The following is an 18,074-nucleotide window of genomic DNA, read 5'->3' as shown; positions in this document are numbered from 1 at the left end:
CTTGCCCTGGTCAGTCGGGTGAGTGAGGCCTATGATGGAGTGAGCACAGGAACCAGGTCTAGGCTCTTACAGTGTGGAGCTGAAGAAAGCACAAAAGGAATGGGGGAAAAACTTGAATTTCTCTCTACTACTGGTAACTGCTTGAGGCTGCATTTTTTTGCTCGCCATGCCATCTCTGACAGGCACCAGCCATGCTCTAATTATTGCACCTCTGTGAATAACATGCTCTAATTTTAACTCAATGATATCCCCTTTATCAGCCTGTGAAGGGTGAGAGGTTGGACAACCCTGCTTGAATCCCTAATCTCTTCAGGTTGCTCGTAGATATCTGTATATGGCACAAAAATGGCATATACACCGACCTACATACACCCAGCTGTATATAATGAGCAGTAACCGGGTTAATCTATGGAAGGTTCATTTTGTTATTTGATGTCAAAACAATCTTTCGTTTGTGCATTTTGCTTCTAATAGTGCTGCCCGATATCACTGGCTTAACAGCGCCAATAAATCAATAAATCTCTATTCAGATGTATGTTATAATTCAATACACTGGTCTAAATGTTTGAACTTTTCTGTACAAAGCAAAATTCTTTTGGCATAGCACAGCCTTTTAACCACCATATGATGTGTATTTATTGTGGCTTACATGTTGAAGTGGAAGTTTTGCTGGATACTCCTGCTATCTACTTGATGAGTGTGGGGTGTCATTTTTGACCCCTGCCGATTTCCATTAATCCACATTAAATATTTATTTATTTTTATAGTTTTTTATAGCGCGAACATAACCCTTGCGTGTATCAGAGCGCTTTACAAATTTACATAATGCGTTACAATAATAACAATAATATCATATTTGAAGAAGAAAAATACAGGATAAAGGCAGCACCCAGAAAAGGGAGGGTAACGACCTAAAATAATCTATTATGATGATTTAATTCAACAGAAAGTTCGAGTTCGATCAGCCTTTTAAAGTCTGAGGGCCTGTATAATATTTGAAAAGGTCGAGTCTGCCACAGCACTGTATTGCCATCACCACGTTTACTCTCACAGAGAAAGCTTTAACACGAGCTTTAACACAATTAAGTGCCTTAGAGCCTTAGGGTCAGTACACTCTTCCTGTCTGCCCTGGGAGAGCATTTTTCTGTTTGTTTGAGGAGGGCTGGAATCACGAAGTGACTTAAACGCATACAAAAATGTTTACATTCAAACTAAACTTTTCCAAATTAGCACAACAAAATGGGATTGTGGGGCCGGGTAAGAGTCTGGGGTTAAAGTGTGGTGCTCCTGTTCAGCTCTTTGTTGCAGCCGAGTCGATATATGTGTGCTAACTTACAAAAGGAGGTCGCAGGGGGCCGATACAGCCCACTCAGGACAATGGTAGGTGCGCGCCTTTCTTGGACGCCAAATTCACTCTCACTGACCCTGCTCATGTGACTCGGAATTACAGTCCAGACGCCTTTTTATGGGCTTTAACTTCTGCATTTAAATGACGACAGCCTAGAAACGCTCCTTTTGCGCTTCCAAGCTGTCTTAATTTACATGTAATTGAAGACCCATTGGCGCCCCCCTGGGAACGCTTCCACGCCCCCCCAGGTGGGCGCACCCCACAGCTTGAAGACCTCTGCTCTAAGACTTCAGGAGCCAGATCGCTAGGTTCATCTGATTGGGATCTGGGTGTCTGATTTCTCCATGGTTCTGAGTTAGAAGGTGGGGTGCGAGGCGCAGCCTTTGATGATCGAGGCGGAAATATAATTCCATTTCTTCGTAAGGTACTCATAACAAAGGCCATAAACGCTTTATTATGCAGGAAAAGGTCCCAATAGAGGGAACTTTTAGTGATATCAATTTTCTTTTCAATATCCAAACCCAGCAAACCACATGTTTAATAAATAAGAAAAAGGGTGCCTGACTGGCTTAGATCTTGTCCCAATCGAATATCTAGTGATATAATTGTTGGCAATGTTAACAAATACTATGTAAAAGAAGAAAACATTGGATGTATCTAATTGTATGTTTCTTTTTAACTAGAACTTTGTCCGGATGAAGGTGTTATTACAAAACCGAAACGCTGGGTCAACAGCCTTGTATTTTTAATTGTTCTTCATGTGAATTGACACATTTTTAACTGTATTAAAAGGCACTGCAACTCTGCACAAAAGTATTGTTTTATATTGAATAAATTGTACAATTTTCTAAATATCATTTTATTTATTTTATTTTTATTTTAAAAGTTTTATATAGCGCGGACATGATCTTTGCAGATATCAGAGCGCTTTACATAGATGGTGGCGTACTCATACCAATAAATCAATAAATCAAAACAGTACAAATAGGTTACATAGAGGGGTACATGATGGGGGCGTAATCATACAAATAAATCAAACAGTACAACTAGGTTACATACGGGGTATGTGAGGGAGACTACTCATACAAGTAGGCAAAGGGGTCAAGCAGGTAGAAGCATGTAGTACAGTGTTAACAGAGTTCTAGATACTAGTTCAAGTGTATTTAGCCATGAGGATCGCTTTTACTTCTTTTTTAAAGAGTGTAGTGGAAGAGATAAGCCTGGTTTCTGGAGGGAGAGAGTTCCAGATCCTAGGCGCCATTCCTGAGAAGGAGCGCTTATATGTTTTTTCCTTCCGGAATCTTCGCGGTTTCAGCAGAAGATTGTTTGTGCCTCTAGTGTTTCTGGTTCCGCCAGAAATTGTCAATTTCTGGGCGAGGTAACCGGGTGATTTAAGGTGAACCGCCTTGTGTGTCATGCAGGCGATTTTCAGGTGTATTCTGGCTTCAAATGGCAGCCAATTCAGGGCTCTCAGGTCAGGGGTAATGTGGGAGTGCTTTTTGACCCAGTGATGAGTCTCGCTGCAGCGTTTAGGGAGGCTCTTAGGGGTGCGGTTGTGGTTAGGGGGAGTCCGACTAGTGCGGTGCTGCCGTATTCAATTCGGGGGATGACTATAGCTTGTACTGCGGTTTGGAAGTCTTTGGCTGGGAGGAAGGGTTTAAGTTTTCTCAGAGTATTGATCTGGAAGTTCGCGCCCTTAGTTGCCTTGCTGATGTGTTGCTGCATGTTGAGATTGGTGTCAAGTGTAATGCCTAAAGATTTTGCTGAGTCCACGATGGTGGGTTGGACATTGAGTGGAGTTAGGTGTTTAAGCCAGGTTTGAGCAGTGGAGCTCTTAGCTGGAGGTGAACTGTTTTGATCTTATTTTTCTATTGTTGTGGTTTATTAGAAATGTGGTTATGGGGGGAGGAGCCTAGCCTGCAGCCATGATGGCCGCCTGATCTTTCGGCTCCGCCGACCCTTCCGCTTTCCTCCCATCCCGTCACCTATCCTTGCATCCATCCTGCTCCTGAGGCTAATTTTCGGGCATGGGAGAGGACCCCGACTCCGATGGTGTGTCTCTTTATGCGCTCCCTGCAGTGGAAGCGGTGTAGCGTTCTCGCCTTCTCCCGGACGCTGCCCGGCGCTGAGGGGTCTTTGTTCCCCGGGATCGGCTGCCCTCACCCGCAACAACGCAATAAACGGGACCGAGCCGACCTACGGAGTGCAGCGGCTAAATTGGAACTTTCCTCTGCTACTTACTATCCTGCTTCGCTTTGCTCCTCTTTATGCGGGGGACATGCCGGCTGTGATTGCAACAATGTATCACCGCCCAGACTTGTGGATTCCTTTGTTCGACTCTTGCCTCGCGGTGTGAGGCGGTGGGGGCCATCTTGAAGACCGAGCAAACGCAACTTATTCCCCATGATCTCGGACTGCTCCTGGTGACACGGTGGCTGACGCTCTGTTTACACCTGCACAGTGTACGATGGTCTCTGCTCCCTCTGTGCCCCCGGCCCGGCGATGCCATGCAGGGCACCGGCGAGGTGCTCAGCTTTGCGATGGAGACGTGGGTATCCAGTCTGGTGGGCAGCCACGAGTTTCCGAGCCCCGTCAACAGGGAATTGCTACATCATTCTCTCCTAAGGCACCAGTGCGGACTGCTGACATTTTGGAAGCCCTGTATACCTTTCGAACTGCCTTACGTAACAACGCCTTTGACCTAGGGCACCGTCTAGATGCTGTTCTCTCTGTAGTGCCTCTATCAGACCGAACGCATTCACGAGTGCGGGACGCTGCGCCACATCTTGTGTCTAACTTTTGTGGACTACTTGCCCAGGTATGCCCTGAGGAGTTGGAGGTATGTGATCCCGATACCCTTGAGACGCTGTCTGTGATGGAAACGCAGCGGTCGGATGTCTGTGTGCTGCTTCAGGGGAGGGGGTCTTATCTACGGACGCCATGTTTGGATACTCCTTTGTTGTCTATTGGAGACGTCTCCTACGTTATTCCGCAGCTGCTGCCACTGCCCTGGCCGGATGGTTCCTGTACCATTGTCATCTACATGGCTGTATTTCGGATGGACTTTGATGGACACCCCCCCGCTCTGAGGTGGTCACTTTGCTCGCTCGCCTCTCTCAGGATGTTTACCATGCGGCTGGACTATGTCACTGCCTCGCATCGCAGGGGGCAAGGCTGAGGTTGTCTCCTCTTATGTTCGGACTGTTTTTCTTGTACTGCTGGGATCTTGATGGACTGCCGGGGTCATTGAATATAGGTATCGTGTTGGTGGCGGGGTCTGGGATCGGGCGGCCGGAGTGATGTGTGATGGTAGTTTTGTCTTATCTCTGTGGCACTCCTCCGGTCTTCTGTGAATTACATTACTTTTTCTTTCTTTTCTTCTTTCCCTTTTCTGTTCTAAATTTCGGGTTCTATTTCTGGGCGACAGGCACACTGCTAGGGGGGGGGGGGGGTAGGCCGTAGCCTCCGCACGCGTGCAGGGTGGGGGGTTGGGGGTAGGGATTTTGTTTATTTTCAGTTTCTATGGGCCTTAATTTTTCCTCTTCTTGGTTTCTCTTTCTTTTTCCTTTTTCTTTGGGTCAGACGGGTGTTTAGAGGTAGCGCGGACTATTCTTTTTGCTGCTCTTTCTTTTCTTATTGTGGTTGTGGGAGTACTGGGTCCGTGGGGCGGGCAATTACCAGCATGTACTGTTAGTTCGTTGTATTATCCTGAAACATATTATTTTTTGCTGCTTTTTCAATTATTCTCTCTCGTACTGTCGCTGATCTGCTGGTTCGTTGCCTGCCATCTGCTTTGATAAATTGTTGCGTCTGATCCTTCTTATCTACAAAATATAAAATTAACCTAATTCCTCCTCTACCTGGCGGTCCCTCTTTCCATATGCCATGCCCTGGACACTTTTGCATTTTGTTGTTTGGGACTGCTGGACTGACCTATCCTCACTTTTTGTGCTCTTGATTGCTTCGAGGCCGGCCCATGTGGTTGTGGGCCCGTAACTGTATTTTTCTGATGCACAATAAAGGTTTAAAAAATTAAAAAAAAAAAAAAAAAAAAAGAAATGTGGTTATGGCATTAATGGGTTTGTGAGTTCAGATTTTGTACGTTTTCTCCATTTTTGGAAACATAGGGACTTTTTCTTATTTCCTACTACTGAAAGCTCCAGGAACGTTGTGTACCATGGCTGTCTCGCCCATGTGGGGGCAACTAGGATCAGTGTGAGTGACTGTTGCCGCAGTTTGCGTGCCACCAGCGGAATCAGCGGTGCTGGGGGAAAAGCGTACGCAAATCTGCCTGACCAGTTCATCCATATCGCATTGCCCTGTGACAACGGACGTGGGAAACTGGCGGCAAAGTTCTGGCATTTTGAGTTTTCTTTTGTGGCAAACAGGTCTATCTCTGGGTGACCCCACTGTTTTAAGAATGGCTGGAGTACTTTGGGGTGATTCTCCCATTCGTGTAGTTGTTTGCTGTGCCTGCTGAGCAGGTCCGCTATCTGACTGCTCTTCCCTGGAAGAAAAATGTTTTTGGGAATTGCCCACTTCCATATGCTTTGTGCCAGGTGGGACAGTTGTGGAGAGTGTGTTCCTCCCTGTTTCTGGATATAGTACATTGCGGTCATGTTGTCCGTCCGGATGAACACAGTCTTGCTGTACAAGTATTTCTGGAATGCTTTCAGGGCTAGGAATATCGCTAGCAACTCTAGTTGGTTGATATGCAGTTTCTTTTGTTTGATTGTCCAGAGACCTTGGACTGTGTATTGAAGGAGATGGGCTCCCCATCCTGTTAGTGATGCGTCCGCTGTTAGTACTAGTTGTGGAACCGGCTCTTGGAACAGTCGTCCCTTGGAAAGGTTTTGTGGGTTCCACCACTGCAGAGAGTTGTAAGCGAGACTGTCTACCAACACTAGGTCTTTTAGTGGTCCTTGAGCCTGGTTCCACTGCCGTGCTAGGCATTCTTGTAATGGACGCATTTGAAGTCTGGCATGGGAGACAATGAATATGCAGGTGGCCATCATGCCTATGAGCTGCATAAAGACTCGAGCTGGCAGAGTGTTGTGGCAGAAATTTGCGAATAAGTATCTGCATGCTGGCTATCCTCGCTGAGTTTGGGTATGCCTTTGCCAATGAAGTATCTATAGTGGCACCCAGATATTGTTGTGTGTGGGACGGTTGCAGATGCGATTTTGGGTAGTTTATCGAAAACCCGAGGCTGTGTAGCAGCTGAAGTGTTTGAGACGTGTCTCTTGCCCACGGTTGGTACGATTTTGCTTGTATTAGCCAATCGTCTAGGTAAGGGAACACATGGATGTGTTGCCTCCTGAGATGTGCTGCCACTGTCGCTAAGCATTTTGTAAACACTCTTGGAGTCGTCGTAACCCCGAAAGGGGCAAAACCTTGAATTGGTAGTGTTGACCTTCTATTGTGAACCTGAGATATTTTCTGTGGGCTGGATGGATAGGTATGTGAAAATACGCATCCTTGAGGTCCAATGTTGCTAGGAAGTCTCCTTGTTGTAGCAAAGGGAGCACTTGCTGTAGTGTGATCATATGGAAGTGCTCCGACAGTATGTATTGATTTAGGGTCTGAGGTCCAATATTGGTCTGAGGGAACAGTCCTTCTTGGGAATAAGGAAGTATGGGGAGTATACTCCTGTCCCTTGCTGGTGGAAAGGGACTTGCTCTATGGCCCCCTTTTCCAGCATGCATTTCACCTCTTGTTGTAACAGGGTGATGTGGTCTCTGGACATTGGACAATGTCTGTGTGGTAGGTTTGGGGGTAGAAGTGAGTTCCAGGCAATAACCATACTGGATAATTTCTCTCACCCACCTGTCCGTGGTAATTGAGTGCCAGACAGGTAGGAACTGTTGGAGTCTGCCTCCGACAGGTGTTAGGTGGTCTGGAGGTAGCGTGATGAAGTCACTGTTTTGTGGCAGTGGAGGCTCTGGTGTTATTGCCTCAACGGCCTCGTCCCTTATTATTGGTGCCCCTATAACATCCTCTGTTTGAGTTTTTGGTGAAGGAACCTTGTGTGTTGCTTTTGTATGAGGAGGACGTCTGCGAGGTATTTCCTTGTGTAGTTGCCTTGTATGAGGAGCGTCGAAAGGAGCCTCTATGTTGCTGAAACTGTAATGCCCCCATTGATTTTGCGGTTTCTGTGTCTTTTTTCATTTTATTTAAAATGGTGTCGACAGCAGGCCCAAATTGAAAGTCCTGATTGACTGGCTGGTTAAGAATGGTGGATTGCACCTCGTTCTTAAAGCCGGAAATGCGCAGCCATCCATGTCGCCTTAGTAAGACACTAGTGTTTATAGACCTGGCTGCAGTGTCTGCCGCATCAAGCGCACATTTGATGGAGGCGTATGTGATGAACTTTCCCTCCTGTAGAAGGTCATCAGCTTGTGCTTTAAAAGGCTCAGGTAGGTGTTGCATTAGGCGTTCGAGCTGACCATAATGTGCCCTGTCGTAACGAGCCAGTAGGGCTTGTGTACTAGCAATCCTCCATGAGTTGGAGGCTTGTGTAGCTACCCTTTTACCTGACGCCTCTAGTATCTTTGATTCCTTATCGGGGGAGGTGCATCCCCCGTTGTTTGGGAGTTGGCACTTTTCCATGCATTAGCCACTACCAGTGAGTCTAATGGTAACTGCCCTCTGATGTAGGTAGGGTCTGTAGGGCCTGCTCTATACTTCTTCTCTATCCTGGGATTGATTACTTGTGCCCTGGCTGTATCCTTAAATATGTCAGGTGTGTGTTTTAGCACTCCCTTTAACATAGGGAGTGTTTTGACACTCTTTTCTGAAGTAGGGAAGGTGTCAAATAAGAAGTCTTCCTCTACAGGGTCATTATGCATGTCTACATTGTGGTACTGTGCTGCCCTGCCTATTGACTGGTTGAAGACAATGGTGTCATCAGTAGGTGACGGCTTAGTTGGATAAGAGGGGACATCAGGGATGGGATGGGTGTAATAAGGGTCAGTTGACTCCTCCCATGGTTCCTCTTGTGGTTGAGGATCTTGCGGAAAATCATAGTAAGGCTGTGGATCTTCCCCTGTATTCCACTCATTGTCCCCGTGGTGAGACGGAGAGTAAGAAACAAAAGGTGTAGTAGGCATTAAAAGATTGAAAAGGGTTGAAGGGTCAAGCGGGAGAAGTAACTAAGTCCTTCTTCTTCAATGGAATTGGGGAACGAGAGCCAGTGTCCAATGACCTCTTCTTCCTGTGCAGGATTGTGACTTTACCAGTCTCTGGATTGATATATATTTTTGCTTGATCGTCTGATGGATCTGGATGGAAGAGTTCTTCCTCTACAGTCCTTGGTTGAGTGTGCTCGACACGTTTATTGTGCTCAACAGGCTTTTTTAATTAGCTGTCCTTTTTCCGAGTCGATGGTCTTCTATGGATCGACTGGTGTCTTCGGAGCACTTATCTTCGGGTCGATAGCCTTCTCCGGCCGTGCTACGGGCTTCGGTACGGCACCCTTTTTGTCGGCGACCTTTGCCGGGTCGACGGTTTTCGGCACAGCAGGCTTGTTCGGGTCGGTGACCTTTTTTGGTTCGGCGCCCTTCGGCTGTGTGTCCTTGTTGGGTTCGACCACCCTTTTGGGGTCGACGCTATTTGGCTGAGCGGCCTTTTTCTGGTCGACAGTCTTCTTTGGCTCGACGCTTTTGGGCTGTACGGCCTTTTTCGGGTCGACAACCTTCTTTGGCTCTGGAACCTTCTTAGGGATGATGGTACTTGGCCCTGGGGTCTCTGAAGGTTTTGGTTTTGGTTTCGATTTTGGAGCCGAGCCGGATGGCGGGGCTGGCGAAACTTTTTTCTGATCTTGGCTAAGGCCTTTTGGCGATGCCTCGACCGGAGCCTTTGGTAACGGGGTAATTGGTGTCTGGGGCAGTGTACTCATGATTTGCCCCGGTGAGATCTCGTCATCGGAGTCCGAGTAGTCCTCGACAGTGACGATCTGTAGGTCCGAATCTGGAGTTTCCGGTAGTTCTTGGTCATCATCGAAGATGTTGTCCGGTTCCGGTGCCTGTCGCTGCATCTCTTGCCTAGCGGCCCGTCGTATCCGTATGGTTTTCTTCGACCGAAACTGGGCTCAGACTGGGCAGGTTTCTTCCCTATGGTATGGGGAAAGGCACTTGTTGCATACTGAGTGTTTTGTCAGTATGTGGGAACTTGGAGTGGCATCGTGGGCACCGTTTGAACAGGCTTCTTTCCATTAACGGCAGGCTCACGTGGCGTTGAAAAGGCCAAACGGCCCGCGTCGACGACTGAGTCGAGATGGAAAGCTTGATCGAGTAGAGAGGTACCGAACGAGAACAATACAGTCGAAGTCGAAGGCCTTTTGCCCTTTAGAAAAGTTTTGTTTCGATTCCGAAGTTGGAGTATAGGAGTAACATCCAAACTCAATGGCGGAAAAAAACAATCTGAGGATGGAGAAGATGCCTATGCGCACTGTAGTCCAGGGGCAGAGTCACCTATCTCGTGATACTTCGAAGACTCTTCCAAGACAACAAAGTGCAATCATCCGGACCCAACACTAGGCGGCAATCTATGCACAGATAAGAATTCAGCAGCCCACATGCCTCGAACATACTGTATCGAAGTAAGGTATAGAGTGCACAGAGTCCAGTGGAAACCCAAAGGCTTACAGAGGTAAAAGTAGATAATACCTTACTCTCTATTTGTGGTAGTGTGGGCGAGCAGTAAGGCTTTCTCAGAAGGCAGTGTTAAGTATTTACTGTACACACTCAGGTAAGAAATGATTTCACACACTCAAAGACTGACCTCAGACCAATTGTTTGGAATAAAAATTTCTGTCCAACACTAGCTGGCGATCTAAGCACAGCATATGATCTACAGCTCATATGCCTCGAACATGTAGTCCCTACGGAGGCACAGATAGCAGACCTTGTGCGCACACCTGTGATGGGTTCATCGGCAAAATCTAAAGGGAGGTTTTTTTTCATCTTACCCACATTCGCAGACTCTGTGGCTGTCTCTTCCCAGTGGTGATTTTTCAGTGAAAAACTGATACTGGCGTTTAATAAAGGTTTTTGCTATTCCTTGATGTTCTGTTAACTTTCACTCAGTTTTCTAAATTTCCCTCTACAAACCATCGCGAATACTGCGATAATTTGTTTTGCTTACAGACTTAACAGCAGAAGATCAAATCTGAAGAAGGTGATCACACACAGGGGCTTCTGGGGCATACATCTGACGTCACAAGAGAAGGAACAAAGCACCAAAGGTGCTCAACAATGCTCGATACTATAGAAAAGAACTTCAAACCCAACCAATAGATGGCAGAATAATGCACAACATGCAAATCCAGGAAAGATTCATGCTGCAAAAACTACATATGCCTTTCCAAACAGATCCCTTGTATATCTGCTAGCAAGGTAGGTCTGCCTCCAGCAGCGTAGAAAGCCCCCCACACATGCGTTTCTAGGGATTCTGCCCTTGGTGGACAGAGGTTGTCAGTCACTCATTCATTCCCACCCATAGGTTGTCAGTCACTCATTCATTCATTCACGCCCATAGTCAGTACCTGGTGGGCAGCGATGTCAGCCTCCAGCAGCGCATGCTTCTTCTGCAGATTCTGCACACTGGTGAGGTCTTTGCCATAGTCGTCGGATGCCAGGTGTCCCTCCACCTCATACAACCACAGCTCGATGTCCTCTACATTGCGATTGAACTGCTGCTGCTGATTGGCTTCTCGCAGTTTTATTCCTGAGGTGAGAAGGGAAGAGGATTAAACTAGAGGAGAGTAGTCAAACAAAAACGAATTGGCATCAAGGAGCTGCGCTTCATGATTCTGAGACCGAGCCGGCAGAGGTTTTTCAGAGTTATACACATACATGTTCTCACAGTAGGCATAAGGACTGAAGAATGCATTGTTGGTGCCAACAATAGCACCATCTAAGAGCTCTCCTGGCACAGCGGAAGCACAGTCACCCTGTTGCAAAGCTCTGAATTATTATGCGAGATTAGAACACAAAATATAAAATCGCTTAAGATTACGACACACGCAGTCTCAATATAAAGAACAGCGAGCTGCTTGTCTAAATCTTCACTACTTAGGTCTCGCACCTGGCTTCGACAAGGGTGGGAAAGGCTACACATGAGATGAAGAAAGGACCGTCATATGACCCAAGAAAATCATGCAACTAGCTTTAGAGCTGCACTTCAATCCCTATGGCTCTACTTGCCTTAGACCAAACTCTGGAAATCATGCTGTGTCCTGGCTAGAGCCCATGACTTACCCTTCAACTCTGTGGCCTCCAGAAGCCTCCTCCATAGGGTAAGGACATCGTTCTTGCGAGCTGCGACCTCATCAGACGCATAGTGATTGACATCGATCAGCTTCTGGCCGGAGTTCTCCAGGGCATCGATGCGGCTCTGATTGGCAGAGAGCTCAGCCTCAAAGGCCTGGTGCTTTTGGACTTTACCCTGCAAGTTGGAAGGATCCTAAGGAAAGAGGAGGATTACTTGGGACTGAAGGCAATATCCCATGGGCTAAATAGGGCCCAGATATACACATTCATCGTTCCTCTAAATTTCTATTCCTCCTCACACGCATCCTCGGAGGGCCAAAATGTACAACCTTTCCTCTCACACTGCTCACCATTGCCTCACCCAGACCTGAATTCCAAACGATGTCAGAACCATGGAACCTCCCTCATCCATGGCCTGAACTCAAAAAGAGGTCAGAACCATGGAACCTCCCTCATCCATGGCCTGAACTCCAAAAGAGGTCAGAGCCATGAAACCTCCCTCATCCATGGCCTGAACTCCGAAAGAGGTCAGAGCCATGGAACCTCTCTCATCCATGGCCTGAACTCAAAAAGAGGTCAGAGCCATGGAATCTCCCTGATCCATGGCCTGAACTCCGAAAGAGGTTAGAACCATGGAACCTCTCTCATCCATGGCCTGAACTCCGAAAGAGGTCAGAACCATGGAAACCTCCCTCATCCATGGCCTGAACTCAAAAAGAGGTCAGAACCATGGAACCTCTCTCATCCATGGCCTGAACTCAAAAAGAGGTCAGAACCATGGAACCTCTCTCATCCATGGCCTAAACTCCGAAAGGTCAGAGCCATGGAACCTCCCTCATCCATGGCCTGAACTCCGAAAGAGGTCAGCGCCATGGAACCTCCCTCATCCATGGCCTGAACTCAAAAAGAGGTCAGAACCATGGAACCTCTCTCATCCATGGCCTGAACTCAAAAAGAGGTCAGAACCATGGAACCTCTCTCATCCATGGCCTGAACTCCGAAAGGTCAGAGCCATGGAACCTCCCTCATCCATGGCCTGAACTCCGAAAGAGGTCAGCGCCATGGAACCTCCCTCATCCATGGCCTGAACTCAAAAAGAGGTCAGAACCATGGAACCTCTCTCATCCATGGCCGGAACTCCGAAAGAGGTCAGAACCATGGAACCTCCCTTATCCATGGCCTGAACTCCGAAAGAGGTCAGAACCATGGAACCTCCCTTATCCATGGCCTGAACTCAAAAGGAGGTCAGAACTATGGAACCTCTCTCATCCATGGCCTGAACTTCGAAAGAGGTCAGAACCATGGAACCTCCCTTATCCATGGCCTGAACTCAAAAGGAGGTCAGAACCATGGAACCTCACTCATCCATGGACTGAACTCAAAAAGGTCAGAACCATGGAACCTCTCTCATCCATGGCCTGAACTCCGAAAGAGGTCAGAACCATGGAACCTCCCTTATCCACGGCCTGAACTCCGAAAGCGATCAGAGCCATGGAACCTCCCTTATCCATGGCCTGAACTCCAACGCTCCCACAATACGCATGGTTTTCTTTGCTGCAGTTATAATCAAGATAACTCATGAGGGTGCAGATTGAATATGCTACTTACCAGTATGCATCTGTTCTTGGCATGTAGGGCTGCTAACATTCATATCTTAGCATTAGATCGCCACCTAGTGTTGGGTCCGGATGATCGCACATTGTTGTCCTGGAAGAGTCTTCGAAGTATCCTGAGATGGGTGGCTCCTCCCCTGGACTACAGTGCGCATGGGCATCGGCTCCATCCCCAGATTGTTTTTCGCCATTGTGGCAGAGGATGGAGTGAAAAGTGTAAAGGATGTCCATGCTAATGATTGAATACAATAGTATATCTGCAGCTGCGACAGGCACCGGGGAGGAGGGTGGGCGATATGAATGTTAGCAGCCCTACATGCCAAGAACAGATGCATACTGGTAAGTAGCATATTCAGTTCGAGGCATGTGGGCTGCTAAATTCATATCTTAGCATAGAATACATAGCAGTCCCTCCATTAGCGGCGGTTGCCTGTGCCAGCTGCAGAAACCTGAAAAAGTGTTTTGAGAACAGCCTGTCCTACAGCCGCTTGCTGTTTGGAATGTACATCAACACAGTAATGTTTTGTAAAGGTATGTGGTGTAATCCACGTGGCTGCTCTGCAAATGTCCTCTAGAGGAATGTTACCTAGGAAAGCCATGGATGCCCCCAACTTGCGTGTGGAGTGTGCCTTTGGGGGTATTGTTAAAGTGCGCTTGGCTTTGTGATAACAGATTTGAATGCACTTAACAATCCATCTGGCTATTCCAGCTTTGGAGATCGGGTTGCCTTTGTGTTGTGGTGAGAAGGCAACAAAGAGTTGTTTCGTCTTCCTAAAGTGTTGTGTCCTGTCTATGTAGTACATCAGTGCCCTCCGCACGTCTAACGTATGGAGCATTCTTTCCGCCACTGTTTGTGGGTTCTGGAAGAACGCTGGCAAATCGATAGTTTGGTTGAGATGAAAGTGTGACACCACCTTTGGAAGGAATTTGGGGTTAGTACGTAGCACTACCCTATTTGGATGAATCTGAATGAAAGGCTCTTGTATTGTGAGTGCTTGCAGCTCACTAACACGCCTTAGTGACGTAATAGCAATTAGGAAGGCAACTTTCCACGTTAGGAATTGCAGTTCACACGAGTGCAGTGGCTCAAATGGTGGTCCCATCAGTCTGGTGAGGACCACATTGAGGTTCCAAACCGGAGCTGGCGGTGTTCTTGGGGGAATGACTCGCTTCAGACCTTCAAGAAACGCTTTAATGGCAGGCACCCTGAAGACCGAGAGATGCTGCCTATTTTGAAGGTAAGCTGCGATGGCGGATAGATGTATTCGAATAGAAGTGAACGCTAGTTTGCACTTATAAAGGTGTAACAGATAGCAAATGATGTTAGGGATAGATGCATCTAGCGGGTTTATGTCATTGTCCGCACAGTAAATGACAAAACGCTTCCATTTTGCGGCGTAGCATGCTCGTGTTGAGGGCTTCCTCGCCTCCTTGATGATGTTCATGCATTCAGGAGGTAGGTTGAGGTATCCAAACTCTAAGATTTCAGGAGCCAGATCGCTAGGTTGAGCTGTTGCGGATCTGGATGCTGAATTTCTCCATGGTTCTGCGTCAGAAGTCTGGGCGTGAGGCGCAGTCTTTGATGCGGCACCACTGAGAGTTCGAGGAACGTGGTGTACCAGGCCTGGCGCGCCCACGTTGGAGCAACTAGGATGAGCGTCATCGAGTGTTGCCTTAGTTTTCTCGCCACCAGTGGTATCAGAGGTGTCGGGGGAAAAGCGTAAGCAAATTTGCCTGACCAGTTCATCCATATCGCATTGCCCTGCGATTGGGGGTGTGGGAACCTGGCGGCGAAGCTTTGGCATTTTGCGTTTTCCCTTGTGGCGAACAGATCTATGTCTGGACGACCCCACCTTTGGAAGTACGGCTGGAGTACCGATGGATGTATCTCCCACTCGTGCATTTGATGGCTGTATCTGCTGAGCAGATCCGCCATCTGATTGTCCTTCCCTGGGAGGTGTTCTGCCATGAGGAAGATGTTCCTCTGAATGGCCCACTTCCACATGCTCTGAGCCAGGTGAGACAGCTGTGGCGAGTGGGTGCCCCCCTGTTTTTGGATGTAGTACATCGCGGTCATGTTGTCCGTCCGGACTAACACCACCTTGTTGCACAGATGTACAATGAAGGACTTGAGTGCCATGAAGATCGCCATCAGTTCTAGATAGTTGATGTGCATCTTCTGTTGCTGCGTCGTCCATAGCCCCTGCACCGTGTAAGTGAGCAGATGAGCTCCCCATCCCTGGAGGGATGCGTCCGTTGTCAGGATAACCTGTGGCACTGGCTCCTGGAACAGTCGGCCCTTGCAAAGGTTGTGTGGAGTCCACCAATGCAGAGAGGTATATGCCCGACTGGTAACCAACACTAGGTCTGTTAATTGTCCCTGAGCCTGTGTCCACTGATTTGCTAAACACTCCTGGAGCGGGCGCATATGCAACCGTGCGTGAGGGACTATGAAGATGCAGGAGGCCATCATGCCTATCAACTGCATGAACACTCTTGCTGGAAGTGAGTGTCCCGGTCTGAACTTGTGGATTAAAGACTGCATGCCGTCTATCCTGACCTGGTTTGGTTGCGCCTTGGCCGTCAGGGTATTGATTGTCGCACCCAGAAACTGTCGGACATGTGCCGGCTGAAGGTGTGACTTTGGGTAATTTAGCGAGAAACCTAGGTCGTGAAGGAGGTGAATGGTAGTTGACATGTCCGCGGCGCACTGCTGTTCCGACCTGGCTTGAACGAGCCAGTCGTCGAGGTAGGGGTAGACATGGATGTTCTGCCTCCTGAGGTGCGCTGCTACTGTCGCCAGACACTTGGTAAACACCCTTGGGGCAGTTGTGACTCCGAAGGGTAGGACCTTGAACTGATAATGCGTGCCCTGGATAGTGAACCTGAGGTACTTTCTGTGGGACGGATGTAGCGGAATGTGGAAATAAGCATCCTTGAGATCTAAGGTTGCTAAGAAGTCTCCTTTGTTTAACATAGGAAGAATCTGTTGCAGTGTAAGCATATGGAAATGCTCTGACAGTATGTACAGATTGAGGGGACGGAGATCCAGAGTTGGTCTGAGAGATCCGTCCTTCTTTGGAATGAGGAAGTACAGGGAATATACCCCTGTGCCCTCCTCTCCCACTGGCACGAGCTCGATTGCCCCTTTTTGCAGCATCACCAACACTTCCTGCTGCAATAAGTGCAAGTGCTCTGCGGACATAGGTCTTTGCCTTGGCGGAATGTTGGGTGGAGTGGATTTTAACTCTAGACAATAACCGTACTGGATGAGCTGTCGCACCCACCTGTCTGTGGTGATGTTGATCCAGACGGGCAGGAACTGCTGTATTCTCCCCCCGACGGGTGTTAAGTGGTCGGGGGGCAGTGACAGCGAGTCACTGGCTGCTTGGGGCAGAGGAGCGTGAATTGTTGCCTCCTTTGCCGCGGCCCTTGTTGCTGTTTCCCCTGTAGCCCCTCTTGTTTTGTTTGGGGTACGAGGATTGTGCTCCACCTCTAGGGAACTGTGATTGGTGACCCATCTGTCCTCTGGTGATTCCACGGGCACCTGAGCGACGAAAATTATTGCCACGAAACTGCTGTGATTGCAGGGCCCCCATAGATTTAGCAGTTTCAGTATCTTTTTTAATTTTTTCCAGGGTGGTGTCAACATCTGGACCAAACAGTCTCTCTGGATTGACTGGTTGATTAAGTATGGTTGTTTGAATGTCAGGTTTAAACCCCGATATGCGGAGCCACGCCTGTCTTCTGAGCATCACACTGGTATTAATGGCCCTAGCGGCCGTGTCCGCGACATCAAGTGCACACTTTATGGCCGCGTTGGAGATTAGTTGTCCTTCTCGAATAATCATTTTGGTGCCCTCTTGAAACTGTGGAGGCAGGTGTTCGACAATCTGCTCTAGTGTGTCGTAATGTGATCGATCATAACGTGCCAGTAGTGCCTGTGTATTTGCAATACGCCAGAAATTGGCAGCCTGCGCAGCCACTCTTTTGCCTCCTGCCTCTAGCACTTTGGACTCCTTATCCGGGGGAGGAGCTTCACCCGTTGATTGGGAGTTGGCCCTTTTTCTTGCGTTTGCGACCACCAGGGAGTCAAGCGGCAACTGTCCTCGAATGTACGCAGGGTCCGCAGGCGCTGGTCTGTACTTTTTTTCAATACGTGGGTTGACCACCCTTGCCCTGGTAGGTTCCTTAAAGATGTCCGCAGCATGCTTGAGGACCCCTTTAAGCATGGGCAGTGTCTTGACAGTTTTTTCCGAAACCGAAAAAGTGTCGAACAGAAAGTCTTCCTCCACTGGGTCAGCATGCATGTCCACATCATGGTTAGCAGCTGCCCTCTCAATGAGTGCATGAAAACCTGCAGAATCCTCTGTAGGGAATGCACGTGTACCGAAAGTCTGTGGGTCTTGTCCCATATCTTGGGTGCCTTGGTCCCCAATGACATCATATGAATCTGGCTGTGCCTCAGGTTCATTGACTGGGAATGTATATTGTTCATCTTCAGCATAGCCCTCACTTTCAGAGTGGTCTGGAGACGGTGTTGGGCTTCTTCTTGGAGGAGGCTGGATAGGTTCCATGAGGCCTGAGGCATCATGTTGGTACTTCTTCTTCTTTAGGGGGATGACATAGGATTCCACCGGCTGCGAAGTGATTTTCCTTTTGTAAAGGGTTAACTTCCCCGTGTCCGCATCTATGAAGCACTCCGAATCCTCTTCTTGGTCGTGCACATGACCTGAAGATGCCCCTGCCGAAGAAGATTCCGACTTCTTTGGCGTCGATTTCGATGAAAAAGCCTTCGGCGCCACTTTTGGTGGTAGAAGGAAGAGGAGTTTACTTGCGGGC

At 48.2% G+C, this 18,074-nt stretch overlaps 1 protein-coding gene across 5 annotated transcripts in view; it reads right to left on the bottom strand.

Annotated features, from left to right (window-relative positions):
- The window catches only part of SPTAN1 (spectrin alpha, non-erythrocytic 1), a 365,414-nt gene that overhangs the window by 215,405 nt on the left and 131,935 nt on the right, over window positions 1-18,074 (bottom strand). For all 5 annotated transcript variants that reach the window (XM_086948611.1, XM_086948613.1, XM_086948610.1 and 2 more), the window contains exons 15-16: window positions 11,608-11,812; window positions 10,893-11,074 (exon numbers count right to left, since the gene is read on the bottom strand). In XM_086948611.1, the coding sequence (XP_086804737.1) occupies window positions 10,893-11,074; window positions 11,608-11,812 (387 nt within the window). The remainder of the gene's footprint in view (window positions 1-10,892; window positions 11,075-11,607; window positions 11,813-18,074) is intronic.

This window comes from Lissotriton vulgaris, unplaced genomic scaffold, assembly GCF_964263255.1.
Source record: "Lissotriton vulgaris unplaced genomic scaffold, aLisVul1.2 SCAFFOLD_726, whole genome shotgun sequence".
Taxonomy (NCBI): domain Eukaryota; kingdom Metazoa; phylum Chordata; class Amphibia; order Caudata; family Salamandridae; genus Lissotriton; species Lissotriton vulgaris.
Note: the sequence above shows the minus strand (reverse complement) of the source record. Positions and strands in the feature narration are given on the sequence as shown.